Raw genomic sequence first — 17,506 nt, forward strand, 5'->3', positions numbered from 1 at the left:
CAATTTGAAAATGGTGTGGTCATCTGAATGTAGTCATATCTGCAACATCACTGAACAAAGAATTCTGCATCCTGTAGCATAGAGGGTAGATGTCTTGTTACATAATAGACAAATCTAGACCTCTACACAATCCAATCATCTAGCATTATTTAACAGATGTGAAACAAGCTCAATGTCCCTTTAAACAGCAAAAGAGGAATGATCAGCAGATCTGTGACTTCTTGTCAGAGTGCCCAAGAAGGTCGCCATACAAATAAATCTGGTCAGTCAACCATTTCAAAGTCGATTCATCCAAACCCAGCAGTGGTTCACGTAACCATTTGGAGATTATCCACTACGTTCTCAGAACATGGGGTATTAGTTGCCCTCTAGATTGTCTTTGAGCAGGTTCTAAAAGACAGCTTACCACTATTGTATATCATAAGAAACTGATATGCTTATTTTTAATGGTGTCAATCTAAGTATATATGCATGACTATAACTAGCTTGGATAATAATGTTACAGTTCTTTATATTGTCCTTTTATGAAAAGAATTTTTAATCCCAGTTTGTAAGGGATAAAGGTCAAGTATCTGGCATTAGATCTAACCATCTCAGGTATTTTAACTACATATTCTGTATTTAAAGTATTATACCTATCTCAGGTATTTTAACTACACATTCTGTATTTAAAGCATTATGTCTATTCTATGGCATAAGGATGTGATTTTAAGGTATTTAAAAGGTTCAAATTTTGAAGGGATGGTCTAAGTATTTTCTTGTAAGATAGGTTTTGGGTTCATATAAATAATTACTATTGTATACAAAATAGATTGCCTCTAAGCTCAATGGTAGTCAGGAGAATACTTTCAAGGTGAAAAAGTACTTGAGCATATTAATAAACTATTTACCAGTATACTATGTGGAAATTGGACAAGGTAGACATTATGTTAATCTCTAAACAATTAACCTAACATTAATAAATCATCAAGATATAGCATATCCATTAATGTTTTAATTACTCTTACGTTTAGCAAAAGATAAAACAGCGAGGGACTCTTGAAATTTGTGGGGCATTAAAAGGCAAGACTCCAATAGCCAGGGTACTGTGTTCTTTCATCTCTTTATCTATGTATAATTGAGTACAGGTTTATAAGACATACCCACACTAACATGGCAATAACTAACCAGGAGAGCCAAAAATAATAAATTATTATTGTTCAATAGTTTACCTGTATCTCTTACGGCTAGACGATAAGTAAATTTCTGCTCAGCTGAGCCAAAGGATTGACTTTGATAAGAATTGATATTTTGGAAATCAGGTTATTACATACTTGAAAAGACTATGTTGTTTAGGTTAATATTGAAGATTCAAATATAATATGTACAGTAATCAACATCAAGTTTTGCTTTTGAGGTATGAAATCTTGAATACAAAGTACAGTACATTTAAAAGGCACAAAACTTCTTAGTACTGAATGATGAAGAACTAGTTACTAAAAAATATTACTTTTTGGAATAAAACTAACGAGTCAGAATTCAATTACCTATAAACAGCTGAAAAAATAAATTGTTCTTACCTGAAGAAGTTTCATATTTGAAGCAAAGTCATTCTCTAACATTACATCTCTCTGCAAACTGATAAAAAACATATCTCTTAATACAAAGAAGTTACTCATCAAAACAAAAATAATGTGCATTGAAAAGCAGACTTTATAACCACAACTAATTCACATTACAAATAAAAATATGCAAAGTATGTAAATGGTACTCTCTAAAGTATCTAATTTTTTCAAAAAAACTCTAAAAAGGTAGCCAAGCTAAAGCTTCAAAAATGGATAAAATTAATAAAGCTATAAAGAAGTCCGATAAGTTAAGATGTCTAGTTGATGGAATATTTAAACTTGAACATTCTTTATGCTATGAAATCTTCGCTGAGACTACATTTCCTGATCAAATGGGAAATGCAGTTATCTAATAGCAATTTACCAGTGCAGGCAAGACCCCATGTTTCCATTAGTAGTTGGTGTTTCTATCGATCATCTCATGAAGTCAGAATGTGTGTGTTCCTTGATGTCTCTTTCTTGGGCCTGCTATTACTAACAATAAAGACTCTGACCCTCCAGCCTGAGGTCTCAGGGCTCTTTCGGATAGCAATGCAATGTCCCTACTCTCGATCACCACCTGACTCATCCTAAATGGAAGGGATGGAGAAGGACTCAAACCTGGGTGTAGGCACAAGTCCGACACAATACTGAAGGAGACTTTCTTCCACCTCTCAGCATGCTTGACTAAAGGAGTGTGTATGTACAGTATCTCTCCATCTCTCTTAGCCAATGCTGAAGCTTACATAGGAACAGGCTTAAGAACCAGAACTCGGTCTGGCAACCTTCACTAAGGATTGAACAGGAATGTGTAAGAGCCATGTGAGTCACAGTCACGTCCCACCTCAGGGACCCAAGAACCTGGAGTGGAACAGCCTCCTTGTAGCACCTCTCGAGTGTAGACAACTCCCAGGAGCATACAGCTCTGTACCCTTTCATCAGCAGGTCATACACAAGTTCGATCTGTAGCCTTTGATACCCACAACTGAAAGGAGCTTCTCTCAGTGATGGTAGACTAGGAAGTCCACGATCGGTGTAAAAACTGTTTCAATGAGAGAAATATCCCTTCTACAACACCAGTAGCAGAAGATAGTCCTCTTAGCCTGGCAGAACAGTTGTAGAGGAACTCCAAAGAAACCTCGATATCTACCCCATGTCTCGGGAAAGCCTTTCATTCAGAAGAGATGCGGGGGTCTCTATGGCTTGGAGGTAGTTCTGCGGGTGCGGATGACCAAGAAGAGCGGGCCACAGGGGTAGCTCTCTTGGGACCATTACAAGAAGAGCAAATGGATCAGGATACCACTCAGCCTAAAGCTATTTGGGAGTTAAACGGTTCACCCTGAGTCCTAGCGTAATCAAATTTTGGTTGATTACTGGCAGGATCAGGTCAAAGGTGAAAAGGGGTAGACGTTTAGGTGATCCCATGAATGTTAGAAGACATCTTCAAACATTTCTCATGGGGCCAAAATGGGGAACTTACGACCCTGGGAGCTTCCTGTTCTGCCATGTGGCAAACAGATCAAAAACCAAGGAGCCCTCCAGGTCAAGAAGTTTTTCACTTCCAGAGGATGTGGAGACCAATCTGCTTCTACAACCTGTCCCTAGAGGCTGAGGGTTCATTACTACTTTTCTCCTGTCCGCAGTGTGAAAATACACCCAAATGGGCATCGGCTTTGTCCGCCTGTAAAGTGGGTGTAAGGCTGTGACCCCTTGCTACAGACATGAGACACTTCGGTAGTGCTATCGCATCTCAGGGCTACCGACTGTCTCTCACACTTCTGTAATGCTTACAATTCTCGGAAGGCTGTTTGCATCTTGAAGACGTTGTGATGCAGATGCCTTTCTTCTCCAGTTTATATCCCACAGATGACCAGGTTGACTAGGTGTGCACCACCCCCTTCTTCAACATATCTGATAACAGATGTAAAGCCAGAAGCGGAGAGTCGAGTGGAAAACCTGGTGAGGTTGACCTCGTCAAGACACCAGTCCAGACCAAGAAGACATTGCCAGTGTCGAGCTGGTACTTCTGTCATGGACAGGAATGGATGCGCAACCTTTCTGAGCCTGATAAAGTGATTGTCTGATATAGGGTTGTGGTGTCCGATGTGGTAACGTCCCCGACTGGTGAATGCCAGACTAGGGTTTGAGTCCCACTCAGACTCATTAGTATCTTTGGTCGCTGAAACCTCACCGTCCTTGTGAGCTAAGGATGGGGGTTTTGAGGGAGTCTATAGGTCCATCTGTAGAGTCATCAGCAGCCATTGTCTGGCCCTCCTTGGTCCTATCTCGGGTGGAAAGGAGGCTTGGGTACTGATCACATGTATATATGGTCAGTTTCTAGGGCATTGTCCTACTCGATAGGGGGAATGTCACTATTCCTTGTCCCTGCCATAAATGAGCAGCTTTTAAACCTTTAAAGATTCGCTGCTGCCATTGCTATCCGCATGCCCAGGTACTTCAACCTGTGCTTGGGTATGAGATTGTACTTCTCGTAGCATTACCACTATCCTCAGATAGTGGCAAAAAGCTAGAATCCAATCCCAATCCTGATGCAACTGCCTCCCCGAGGAGGCCAGGATCATCCCATCATCAAGATACCTTAGCCTGTATTGGTTGCAAATAGGCCCAAGCAGCTCCCAATACGTCATCTGTGTGAACACCCAGGTAGCCATATGCAGTCTAAAGCACAGAGACTTGAACTGGCATACAAACGTTAGAGGGAGAGGGGGAGGTACTTTCAAGAGGACTAAAGTAAACTTCCCTTAGATCTACTGAAAGCATGAAGTCTCACCGTTGTACTCAAGAATGAATGCAAGGACCCTCACCACAAGACACTCAAACACAAGTTAGTGTGGTCAAGCAGGATCTGGACCGCAGATTGGTGCCCTCAAGACATCCTGCTCCCGAGAAACCTCATCCATCGCTAAGGACGTACGTAAGACAGTATGTTCTGGAAACTCTCCTCCCCTCTCACGCCTTCGACAGTTTTGTGTCATGGACAGGACCAGAAATGTAATTGGGAGCTGAAGAAAGCCAGGACTGGAAAATGGGAGGAAAACTCCTGGCACAGACACCAGTAGTAGCAGGGGAAGCACAGGTACTTTTCCTACTAAGGGTCAAGGGAAAAAGACAGCCACGGGCTTCCCCTTTGAGGCAAGGAGAACAAGCGCTTGCCCCAACATTTTCAGCCTACAAAAGTGCATCTGCACTTTAGTAAGGCCTCAAAAAGTGCCATCATAACCAGTCAAGGGGCTCAATTGTAGGAGGCACAGAAGTCTAAAGACCCGGAAGGAAGGGAGATGGAGATCAATGCAACTACTCCATCAACCATGGAGTAGAAAGTTTACAGGACCGTACACTTCTGTCCTGGTCAGCCATCAAGAAGCAGGGGCTATGACAAAGGACCGAAATACCAGGTCCCAGCTACGACCCAGGCCTGGAACACTAGGCTACAGCCACTGCACCGAGGCAGAACATCAGGTCCCTGCCACCGCACAGAGGTGGAATATATGACCTAGGCCACAGCCTCGGAGGGCTGTGGCACAGGGTGGAAGACTGTTTCAAAGGTATGGACCCAGAGGGCGATGGCACAGGGGTGGAATACAGTTTCCCAGGTATGGACCCAGTGGGCAATGGCACAGGGGTGGAACACAGTTTTCCAGGTATGCACCCAGAGCACAATGGCACAGGGGTGGAACACTGTTTACCGGGTATGGTCCCAGAGGGCAATGGCACAGGGGTGGAACAGCGAGTCCCAGCCATAGTTGCGAGGGGCCGTGATACAGGGTTGTGTGGTGTTATACAACCCTTGTGTCATATGATGTATAATACTGTTTGATGTACATGGTATGTACGTTGTTTTATTCTTTATTCACTTTAAAAGTAAAATCATCTCTACACCTATGGGCTGTAGAATTAAAATCATCTCTTCACCTATGGGCTGTAGAATTGCAAGAGCCCATGCTTGGCCACAAGGGCCAAGCAATCTACGATATTAACAACAGAGACAGGGGTGGAAGACTGGGTCACAGCCATAGTCCCAGAGGGTCCCAGCTTGGTCTCAGGGGCCAAATCAAGGTGACAGGACCCAGGGTCTTAGCCATGGTCTTAGGACATATTCCTAACCTGGACTCACACCTTGGTCCTGGACTCTGTGGTTCAGAAACCCTGTGGATATCGTCCACCTCCCTCGAGAGAGGTGGTGTCACAAGGAGCCACACTCCAGCGACTACAGCTGTTCATCCCATCCTGGGTTCTTCAGTCGCCTTTTCATCTTAGAAGAGGAGTTGGAATCCACGTAGGAGTTCAAAAAGAAGGAGGAAAAAGAATAGCGTGCAAGTTTCTACCTCCTGGCTCTACAGCAATCGACATTCGAGGTCTCTGTGAATGTCAATGGTTACTCGACAGAGGGGTGAACTACACGGATTGCTCCAACAAGAGCCACAACACTATAACGGGGGATGGGAAAGCACTCGCAAGACCCCGTAGGTTACAACCACAGACATGGGTTAGGGCAACTGCCAAATGGGAATGGGTGAGGATCACCGGGAGCGAGACAGGAATGGAGAATCCAAGGGATAGAGGTAGCACTTACCTTGGTCAACCATGGCCCTCCCCCGACAGGGACACAACTCCCAATACTGGCACCTAACCTACCATGCTCGGAGTTCCCAAATAACTTATCTGTCTTCTAGTGTTGAAGGGGAAATCATCGGCCTCCTTGACACTATGGTAACCCCTACGCCCTTCACCACTAGTGTCACCAAACACTCGAGAGACAAGTAGCACAGGGAGTTCTGGGGAAAAGTAGCCTTCTTTACCAACTCCTAAAGCAGGAACCCGACTTTCCTTAGATCAACTCATCGTCAAGAGACTGCCCAACAGCTAAGAGCAAGGAGTTCCAGCCACTGAAGGAGCAGTGAACATGGGGATTCTCCATGCCCAGGAAACCTAAAACTTTCTGACATCGATCCAAAGACTTCAAACCTCTGCAGCATACTCTCCTGGGTATCGATCCAGGGAAGTAAGGTAAGCACAGAGGCAATAGCAGTTGTTTCAACTCCCATGAAAGACTTGCTCACCTCCTCTTGTAGGGATGAATTCCGCCAGTAGACCGAAGTCCATGACCTACACACAGGAATGCCTGCAAACAGACATGCCCCTAGCACAGAGGGAGTGTATGTCTACAGCTGGTTAAACCAACTGGCTGCTGAAATCACCTCTCACCTAGCAATGAGCTTCTTGCTTCCATTACACAACAATCAATATTTAGTTCAAGAAAATAAAATATGCAGCTTGACAGGCACTATCTGTACATCCGTACACAACAGCGGTTTAAGTAAAAGTGAATGCTCTCTGACTGGATAACGGCTTGTTATCCATTTTTAACAATCAATTCCAGTTCGCGCTGAAGTAATCTTCCTAATTAAAGGACAAGGGTTTGTATGACAGCAGGAACAAACAAAATTTTAAGATTTCCCTTACAGGTAAAATACTGTATCCTAATTTCCATAACGATCCTCCTACACATACCTGCGGCTATCAACTATGGTTGTGATAAAATTGGGTTAATGAATGGCTCCCTTAATATCAACAGGTCATTCTCTTCCTGGAGGAATAAAATGTCTTCACTAAAATTTCTTTTTACCACTGAGTGGGGAGGAGGGGATGCACCAATAAACATTAGTAAGTACGGATATGATAATTCTAATAATACAAACTTTATTTCCATTTATCTTTCTGAAATTCTTTGCTGATTTATATACCTATCAGGAAAATGGGACAGTGATATCACAGAAAATTTTCTTAAAACTTTAAACAATAGGAGAGATATCACCTAACAAAGTCTTACCTCACCAAATTTTGATTCTTTCCTGAACTGTCTCATTCACAGTAAGAACCTTCATTTAAACCCTGCACCATTCGAAAGTCTTTTTCCTTACCACTGCACAAAGAACCTATGACAACCACTACTAACTACAGTACTAGAGTGCAGTACAAACTACAATATTCCTAAACTAACACAAATCAGAAAGTGCAAAATCCCAATATGTTTTACCTCGAATGAAAATCTTCCTTAGACCAGAACACTATATGTAACACTAGTTAACATGTTCCTGGCTGCCACTATGGACCCTATGGACCAAGTTTCCAAAAATTAAGCCTAACTAACCTGAGTAAGGTATTGTAAAAAGATGGAACCACCATTGTGCAGCCTCTAACACTCACTCCAAAAGTACATTTTTTATAAAGTTGAGGGATTTTGTCACACCACTAATGCTGTGAGGCTATATCATTAATGATTTACAGCATACCAGGTCACTGTACATGGGTTTCTCAATGTTAAAGAACCTGATCGTATCCCATGGGTTTCTCAATGTTAAAGAACCTGATCGTATCCCAAATACACAAACAGCCAGAGAAATCCATGCTCATATGGTAACTGAAGAAATAGTAGACCTTCCAGCCACCCGTTGAGACACTACCGCTAGAGAGTTATGGGGTCCTTTGACTGGCCAGACAGTTCTAAATTGGATCCTTCTCTCTGGTTACGGTTCACTTTCCTTTTGCCTACACATACAGTACACCGAATAGCCTGGCCTATTCTTGAACAGATTCTCCTCTGTCCTCGTACACCTAACAACATTGAGATTACCAAACAATTTGTTTTCATCCAAGGTGTTAACTACTGCACTGTACAGTAATTGTTAAGTGGCTTCTTTCCTCTTGGTAAGGGTAGAAGAGATTCTTTTGGTATGGTCAGCAGCTCTTCTGGAAGGGCACTCCAAAATTAAACTATTGTTCACAAGTCTTGGATTGTGACGTAGCCTATGTACCATGGTCTTCCACTGCCTTGGGTTAGAGTTCTCTTGCTTGAGGGTACACTCGGGCAACCTATTCTATCTAATTTCTCTTCCTCTTGTTTTGTTAAAGTTTTTATAGTTTAAATTTTAATGTTACTGTTGTTGAAATATTTTAGTTTTCTTGGTTTCCTTTCCTCACTAGGCTATTTTCCCTGTTGGAGCCCCTCGGCTTATAGCATCCTGCTTTTCCAACTAGAGTTAATAATAATAATAATAATAATAATAATATATCTCTTTTGATACCAGAAATTAAAAAAAATTTCTTATAATGGTGGAACTTGAGAAATGCAATTATACTATTGAGGGATGTATTGGTGGCTTAAATTTCCCAGGATTTACACCAATAATATATGACTGTTGATGTTGACTTAATTTAGTGGAAACCCTTTTTATTCTCAGAGCATAGTGGCAGCAGTCATCATTACAGACTGGGAGCAGTTAAGGTTTGCCCAAGACTCCCAATAACTCCATGGGATATTCTACGCTTAGCTGTCATGCCTGTGCCACTAATTACCAAGTTTTTGCTGTGGTTACCAATGGTTGGAAGGCCACCACTTACCATACCTAGGGCTACTTCATTGGTGCGTTTGCCATCTATTGAAGGGATATGGACAGCTTGTATGACGTCACTCACATTTACATATTATGACTTATCCAGTTGTGCAAACACAGCCTTGACACTAGTCATCATCTCTGGCAGATGGAAACACATTGCATACCGTGTACAGCAGAAGACTAAGCCCTAGTGGCTAAATTAGGTGAGGTCAGGTATGTTGACTGCATGACTAGCATGAAGTGTAGTCCCAGACCTTAAAATAAAGCTGGCAGGCAAAGTCCCCAGGAAGCCATTTTGTGAGGTGAAAAAGCTGTATTAACATCCATCACCTATATCTTAATTTCACCTGACTAACCCGTAGAGAGTAGCATTCCCCTGCTGTATAGGACCAGAAAAGTAGCCCTTAAAGTAAATAAAGTAGCTGAGAAAATCTACAAATTCAGGCTTGTTCCTAACCTACTGAATGGGAAAGGTATACAGTATACAAATATGAAGAACTTTGACTTTCATTATCAGTACAGTACTATGTGTAGAGCAACCCTAAGTTCCCAGTTTTGAAGGGCCTGGGAATTTTCTTAACTTGAAATGTTGTGTGTCTCTATTCCTAATCATGTATAGTACACTAGAGCCCTAAAATGTGTTTCTAACCTGTTCCTAAAACTACCAGTAGAGTATCATGCACCATGGAAATCATATCACTTTTCATCTCCTCCCTCACACTATCCATTGAAATCATCAAAGAAATATCACAAATTCTAAAAGTAATATATTGGGAGGAGAGTGATGGAAATGGAGATACAGGGAACAAGAAGGAGAGGGAGACCAAAGCGAAGGTGGATCGACTGTATCAAGGATGACCTTAGATCAAAGGGATTAACTGTGATGAAGTGTTGGACAGAGGTAGATGGAGAAAGCTGACCAGAAACACGGACTCCATATAGAAGTGGGAAAAGATGTAGACAAAGAAGAAGAAGAAGAAGAAGAAGAATTTGTATTTTTCCCAGCTATACAAAACTGAGCCATTATATATGGATATATTTTAGCGTGAAAACTAATGAAGAATCATCGAGGATCTGGCAACCAATATGACATGTCCTACTCGGCCGTGTGTCGGGTTAACAGGCTATGCATCAAGTGGGGAACTCAGATTGTCTTCTATCACATTCTGCATCGACAGATTAAAAAGAGCTGAGGGGTGCACTATGTGAACCAATGCCCCTGGTGCATCTTGACAGTCAGTTGGCAAAGACACCAAACCCTCTTGCTTGTTGACGTAAGTCATTACTGTGCAATCATGTTGTCCCTCATTAACACTACTGAGTAACCCTGAAGGGTGTCTGTGAAGTGGAGTAATGATAGATGTGCCACTTTTAGTTCTAGATAATTAACGTGAAACATGTTATCCTGTGTCCATAGACCTGAGATGTAGCTGTCTCTCAGATGGGCTCTCCACCCTTGCCGTAACATCTGAAAGCAGGAAAAATTATGAAGGAGGGACCTGCAATGGGGATCTACTCAACGCGTTCTCATCCTGAATCCACCAGTAGAGATCCTCCCTGACATCTTAGGCGACTGACCAGATTGGAGGAGGAGTCCGTCTCCGTCTCCTGACACAACTGAAATTTCAGGGCCCATTGAATGGATCATAGATGCATCTGACGAATGGAACTAACTACTTTAGAGAAGAGAAATGACCCAGGAGCCTCTGCTACAATTGTGCTAGTAGGGCTTCTTACTCCAGAAACAGCATTGTGACCTATTTAAATCAAAGTTCTCTGTGTCTGGATGGAAATACTTGCACTTGGGCAGTTGGACTGCATCCATGTCCGTGCCTAACTACCATAGACAGTGCTGGGGCTCAGGGCTGATTTCTTGAGACTGATCCTGATTCTCAGATCATGATAAAACTCAAGAAGGTCTCTGTGGCAGAGAAGTTGAGCTTGCAAGTCCACCAGTAACAGCCCGTTGTCCAGGTAGCGTAGGAGTCTGATGCCCATGGAGTTCCCCCCACAGACACTGGAGAGAAAACAGGCTGAAGCAAATGAATCGAAACTGGAATCTCTTCTCTCGTAGAACAAACTATAGGTACTTTCTGGACTTTCGATGCATGGATACCTAAAAGTATGCACCCTTTAGGTGTACAGACAGTAGGAAGCCTTTTCATCTGATTGCCTGAAGTACTGTGCTGGGTGTCTCCATCTTGAACTACGTCTGGAAGATGAACAATTTCAAGCAAGACAAGTCTATGACTGGTCTCCAACTTCACATCAACTTTTCCACTAGGAGGAATTGCTGTAGAAGCCTAGAGACCCATCTTGGACTTCTTCAATGGCATTCTTCCACAGCATAGCGTGAACCTCATCCTGTAGAAGGTCTTTTGGAGATCCTTTAGAATAAATACAATGACGGATTCATTGGAGTCCAGATCAGAGGGTGTCATGACGTGAAAATGACACGATATCTGAAGCAAAGGACCTCTAGAGCCCAGGGTTCTACCAGGTAGAACTGCCACCTCATCCACTTACTTGCCAAAATTCTCCCAAAGGTGCAAGAATAAAGGGATTATCTTACATAATATGAACCTCTTCTCCCTCGACCTCGGTGATTGGGATGATCCACGACACGAAAAAGGAATGCTCTCTAGTAGTGATAGATTTAGTTCATTAGACATAAGGTTCGTTTGTCTGTCATTTAATCTTTCGTGTGACTCTCACTAATTCACTATGAACTGAATTATTCCTGTTTTGGTTATTTCACGAGCTTGGAAAGAGACTGCATATGTAAGAACATGATGAACAGGTTACTCCGTAGAATGACAATAAATGGAAATAATGACAAAAGGCTAACATTTACTTGTGATAATAACGAAAAATACTATGACAAATTTGTAATAATTTGTATTTTTCCTAGCACACAAACACAGCACTATTTATGTTGGGTATATTGTTTTTGCCAAAGCTGAATTAGCCATGAGGATTTTAAGTGAGGGATAACTACCGCATCCGCTAGTTAGCGGGTGGGGTGGTAGATCAGCTACCTCGCTCAGTCACACACCTGGTTTGAGTAACCACTTTGCTTAATGGCAGGACTTCTTGGGGGACAGGGTGGCAGGCCAATATGTATAAATTGTGTTGTGTTTGTGTGTTAGGAAAAATACAAATTATTACAAATCTATCATTTGTTCCAGTGCAAACACAAATACTCCCCTATTTATATTGGGTAGACTCACTCTTAAGAGGGAGGACATCCTTTACTAACTAGCCTTGGTATTCTAACCCAGGGTTCTCTCTACTTCAGTAAGCCCGTAGTAGTAGGAACCCTACCCTCGCTAAATTCTCATGCTATGCCCATTAGCGGCCTGCAGAAGTTTGTGTGTTCGTGAAACTAGCAACGCGGCTGGTCTATAATGTAGGAACTTGAACCTAATACCCTCCTTCGAAGAGGTATTGGGGATGCAACAAAGTATTATTTCTATACTTAGGATACATAAGTGAAATTTGTCTTATTATTTTTATTATTATTGCTAGCTAAGCTAAAACCCTAGTTGGAAAAGCAGGATGCTATAAGCCCAAGGGCTCCAAAAGGGAAAAATAGCCCAGTGAGGAAAGGAAATAAGGAAATAAATAAACGATATAAGAAGTAATTTTGAATTAAAATAAAATTTTTAAAAACCATTAACAGCATTAAAACATATTTAAAATATAAACTATGAAAGGACTTGTGTTAGCCTCTTCAATATAAAAACATTTGCTGCGAGTTTGAACTTTTGAAGTTCTACTGATTCAACTACCCTATTAGGAAGATCATTCCATAACTTGGTCACAGCTGAAATAAAACTTCTAGAGTACTGTGTAGTATTGAGCCCCATGATGGAGAAGAGGTGCAGAGAGGTGAGGTCAGCTTATGCTGAGGGACCAAGGTGCTGTTATCCCCAGGAGGGGAGAAAGTGAAAGGAAGAAAGAGCCAGTCATTCTACTCATTTACCCCAGACTAACCCCGGGTAACCTCAGCCCTCAAACCCCCTGTTACTTGTCCATCAAGAATCTTGAGGTGTCTTAGACCATTTGTTGTGCAGCCACCACAGGACCTACGGAGAACACGTCCAGGTTCCTGTGAGTTACGTCTTGCAGGTAGTGGGCGATGAACGTTGTTTGACAATTTCACACGCCCACTTGCTGTAGGTGCGCCACGGAGTAGTAATTTTTGAATGCCAGGGACGTTGCAATCTCCTTGATGTCATGAGCTCTGGGGCGTTTGGAAAGAGGAGGGTCTGGATTGAGAGGAAACTCAATTACCTTACGAATCAAGGACGAAAAGCTATTCCTTGTGAACCTCCTCTTGACCTTCCCTGTGCTGACAAACAGTGCTGACACATGGGGGAGAGCTGCTGTTATTAATGCAACGTCTCAAACTCCTCACTCAGGAAAGCTCCAGTTGGTCTGGGTCTTCGGTTACAGAACGAAGACTTTCTATCCAGAATGGGCCGAACCTCAGGTAGAGCACACCAGGATTTTGAGTCTTGGCAATGAACTCTGGTAAAAAGCTGAGAGTTACTTTTCCCCATCTCCTAGAGTAGGAGAAATCAGAAGATACACTATGCAATTTTCTAACTCTCTTGGCCGAAGCCAAAGCGAGTAGAAATATAATTTTCTACTCGCTTTGGCTTCGGCCAAGAGTTAGAGAGTTGCATAGTTTATCTTCTGATTTCTCCTACTCTAGGAGATGGGGAGAAGTAACTCTCAGCCTGGCATAAATGTTTGTAGAGATGGACCTTCAGACACTGGGCCCGAACCGCGTTCCAAGGAGGAGGTGTAAGTTCCAACTGGGGACAAGTCATCTCAAAACTTTGTATGAGTAGAGGCATCGAGGGGAGTGATGTCCCTTCCACGACACCAGTCACTAAAGACTGACCACTTCACCTGGAAGACTGACGCTGAAAAGCGTCTGAGGTGTCTACACATCCTTTACGCAACTCTTTGCAAAAAGCCTCTCGGAGAGGAAGTGCTGGACAGTTTCAAGGCAAGAAGTCGTCGAAGCTACAGCTTTGTGGAAGATGTTGGTATGTGGCTGTTTTTTGAACGTTGTGATGCCATAGTGGAGCTATTGGGGTCATCGATATGTTCATGCTTATTCTGACTTTGTTGAGGACTTCCTCACTAGACCAAAAGGGGTAAATGTGTACACATCTAATCTGTTCCACGGCTGTTGGAATACATTTTGCTCGAGAGCCTGGGGGTTTGAGATTGGGGAGCGGTTGAGCGGGAGCCTGAAGTTCAGGGCCGTTGCGAACAGGTCCACAGTAGGGGAACCCCACAAAGTTAAACTTTTGTTGGCCACTAGATGACTCAAAGACACTCGGAGCCCACTATCCGAGTCACCATGCTCAGATTATCTGCAAGCACATTGCTGTTGTCAGGAATGACGTGAGTGGATGGGGACACCTAGCTGTCTTCTGCCCATCTGAGTATGGTTTCCTAAGAGAGTTATATGCTGGTACCTTTCTGATTCGGGCCAATAGTCAAAGATGGATTGGTGTGACATATGGCTGCCCCCCTTCTTTTGATGTATCCGAAGAGAACATCAGTTTCAGAGGGGGGCGAGAAGATTGGTCTCTTTACAGAGGTTCTTGTCTGCCACCCCACCATCTGTCATTCATCCCGAGGGTCAGAAGATTGCTTGGCAAGAAAAACATCTCGAGATGATGCCAAGATGTGCTACTGCTTGCACACTTCTGCTATAAAAGGGTGGGATCCTTTCTTCCCTCCAACTGCCACCAATCTAGTGGGGGTTGGCCAAGTAAGAATGATAGAAATCAGTAAACCAGATAACCAGTATTGCTTATGTTATTACAGTGACTCCACTTAGAGATAGCCTTCCAGACAAGAGACCGGTCAGTAACTACCGAACGCAACCAACCACTCCCAAAGGACAAGATTGAGATGTATCTTCAATCTATTGTTGGATTGGTAATATGTGCATAAGTCTATCTATGGACCAGTAACACATCTGTGAGCAGGACAAGCATACAGGCGTAGCCCAAATTAAAGTTGTGTCTGAAACTCAGTTGGAGAACGTTGAAAACGTTTGTAACCGAGATTTCTCTCTTTTAAGAAAGACGAAAAAAGTTTGTATTTCTTTGTCTCCGATTGGTAAAATAGTACAGCGGCATAGCAGACCAATTGTTCAAATTGGTCTAAAAGCACCAAAATTGGCACACATGTAGATTAATATATTCTAAACATTTTTGGATATGGAGGCATTCAAGATTAGCCCTTAGGAAGATATGGCGGCCATTATTCAAAATGGCCGCCATTTAACATTAGCGTCATTACATAGACTTCATTATGTGTCGTTAGTTTGGTGCTAGATGGGCCAAAATTCCCTTTTTTTACATCAGAATTAACATCAATAAATGTTTAACAGATATTTAGATGAATCTTCTCAAAAATGGCCCCCAAACTGGCCGCCATTTTGTGGAAAAAGTGGACATTTGATGAAGATTTCAATACTCAATGACATAATACCTCTAATAACCAGTACCTGATTTCAGGAACACACTTTAATTGCTCAAGTTGCTTTTTTATTTCAAATTGCTGGCAAAATTGCTAGTCAAAATAATACACAGAGTACGGGAAGTTTACAGTATGGTCAGATTGTAGTTATATAGTCGACCAAAAGCCCAGTCTCTAGGCACAGTACTTGTGTAATCCTGCAGTACATACATGTAATACAATAACGTAGATTTTGCCACACTATGTTAATTATGATTCCGAACTTTTCAAATCTGGTCACCAGAATTATGAATGTCTACAGATCATAATGTTGGTTAGCAAGTTTTCTGTCCCAATCTACTGGCATTCGCCTTCACAGAAACATAGACCAGTGCATTGCAGTGAAGCGTTCTTGCACTTGCAGCGGTTTTTGCAGCCTTTCTTGCATCCGCAAGACACCAGCTCATAGCAGGCCTTGGATGCCTCAGGGAGTGTGGTCCAGAGTGGTGTGTAGACCCCATCATCACTCCGATGCCAGCCCCAGTCTGTTGGTGGAGGGAGCACGGGCGTTGGTACCAATGCCTGGCCCCAGACATGACCACCCTGAAGGGCAGATCTCTTCACATGCTGCTCCAGAGCAGCGTAGGTTGGCGGGATGTTCTGAACAGAGTTCGTCTTTGCAAAGAGCTGCTTTCTCGCCTTGTTGACGTCCTTGCATTTGCTTGTGCGGTCATACAGGAGTATGACAAACCTCTCGATGACATGCATTGTATCCTCTTGGATGCTTGTGGGTGCATTTGCCAGACTCAGCAGGGCATCAGTGAGTTCTGGCAGCGTGTTCCATGTTGCCCAGGCAGATTTCTTCCCATGTCCGACGAAGGCTGACACAGTATCACACCCTGTGATGGCATGAAACATTGGAAGAGCACATGCCTTCTCTGGACCAAGGGAGGAAGCTATTTCATGGGCTGCAATGTAGCGGTAGTTCTTGCCTGTCCCAAAGGCTACCCAGAGTTCGTCTCCAGCTGGTAGTTTCTGGACTACCATCACTGCTAGGACCACGACGTCACTGTCTACTGTTCGAACCTGTATCTGGTGGTGACCATGTTGTGCATGTGCTACATGTAGCATCATGCGGGTGTCTGCCTCTTCTTGGTTGCATGGTGCGAGTGAGTTGACATCCTCTTGCTGTGGAACACAGATCACCTGCTCCCCATCAGTGACGACCAGTTCCTTGCCTTCTTCTTGAAAGGACTCTGCAAGCATGGTGGAGAGGTAGCTGAAGAGCTCCACTTTGTTGCTATCAACTCGCAGGAAACTTTGCCAATTTCCTGGTATGACTGCTGAGTCGACAACACGCCGACGTACTCCCTTTCCACGCTGTTCTCTCGTTGATGCCTTCAGGGAATCTGCTCTGTAGCTGTCCCACACAAGGTCAAGACGTGATACATGTTGGAAACGTTGTACAACGTATGGGATGAACACTTGCTGTGCATATTCCTCGAACGTGTTGGCAGTACCCGGCTTCAACATCTGTACGATTACTGCTCCATCGAGGACAACAGCAGTGACAGTAGGAGCTTCAAACTGAGGCTCAGCATGGCCTTCAAGGCACACCAGCAAGTCACTCTTGCTCCCTAGGTACAGTCTCCCTCCGTCAGATAAAGCTGGAGGGCATTGCTGATTTTCATGCCTGAAGAACTCTTCTAGATTCCCATCACGGGTCTGGCAGCCGATATATAATCGTGCGAAGAGCGCAACATCATTCTTCAGAGATTTGACCTGTTCTTTTCCTTTGGGTATATTGGGTCCTCTCTTGGTCGCAAACAGTGGTAGCTTGTTCCGGTGGATTGCCACCTCAATGCACTTGGTTCCGTCCACGATGCATTCCTTTGAGAATGCTTCAAACTGGTCTTGGCCAATCTGCTTGGCGTTACGGACTGTTTCTATGACTGCAGGGTCTGCGATCTCCTTTGTGTCGAGCACCAGCAAGTCCTGACTGTCCTCCTCGAA

General features: G+C 43.3%; 1 protein-coding gene across 1 annotated transcript in view; it reads right to left on the reverse strand.

Annotated features, from left to right (window-relative positions):
- The window catches only part of LOC137645849 (TBC1 domain family member 13), a 124,707-nt gene that overhangs the window by 20,430 nt on the left and 86,771 nt on the right, over nucleotides 1-17,506 (reverse strand). The window contains exon 9 of the mRNA XM_068378832.1: nucleotides 1,560-1,617. Coding sequence (XP_068234933.1) covers nucleotides 1,560-1,617 — 58 coding nt within the window. The remainder of the gene's footprint in view (nucleotides 1-1,559; nucleotides 1,618-17,506) is intronic.

This window comes from Palaemon carinicauda, chromosome 8 (genome assembly GCF_036898095.1).
Source record: "Palaemon carinicauda isolate YSFRI2023 chromosome 8, ASM3689809v2, whole genome shotgun sequence".
In the NCBI taxonomy this organism is placed as follows: Eukaryota; Metazoa; Arthropoda; class Malacostraca; order Decapoda; family Palaemonidae; genus Palaemon; species Palaemon carinicauda.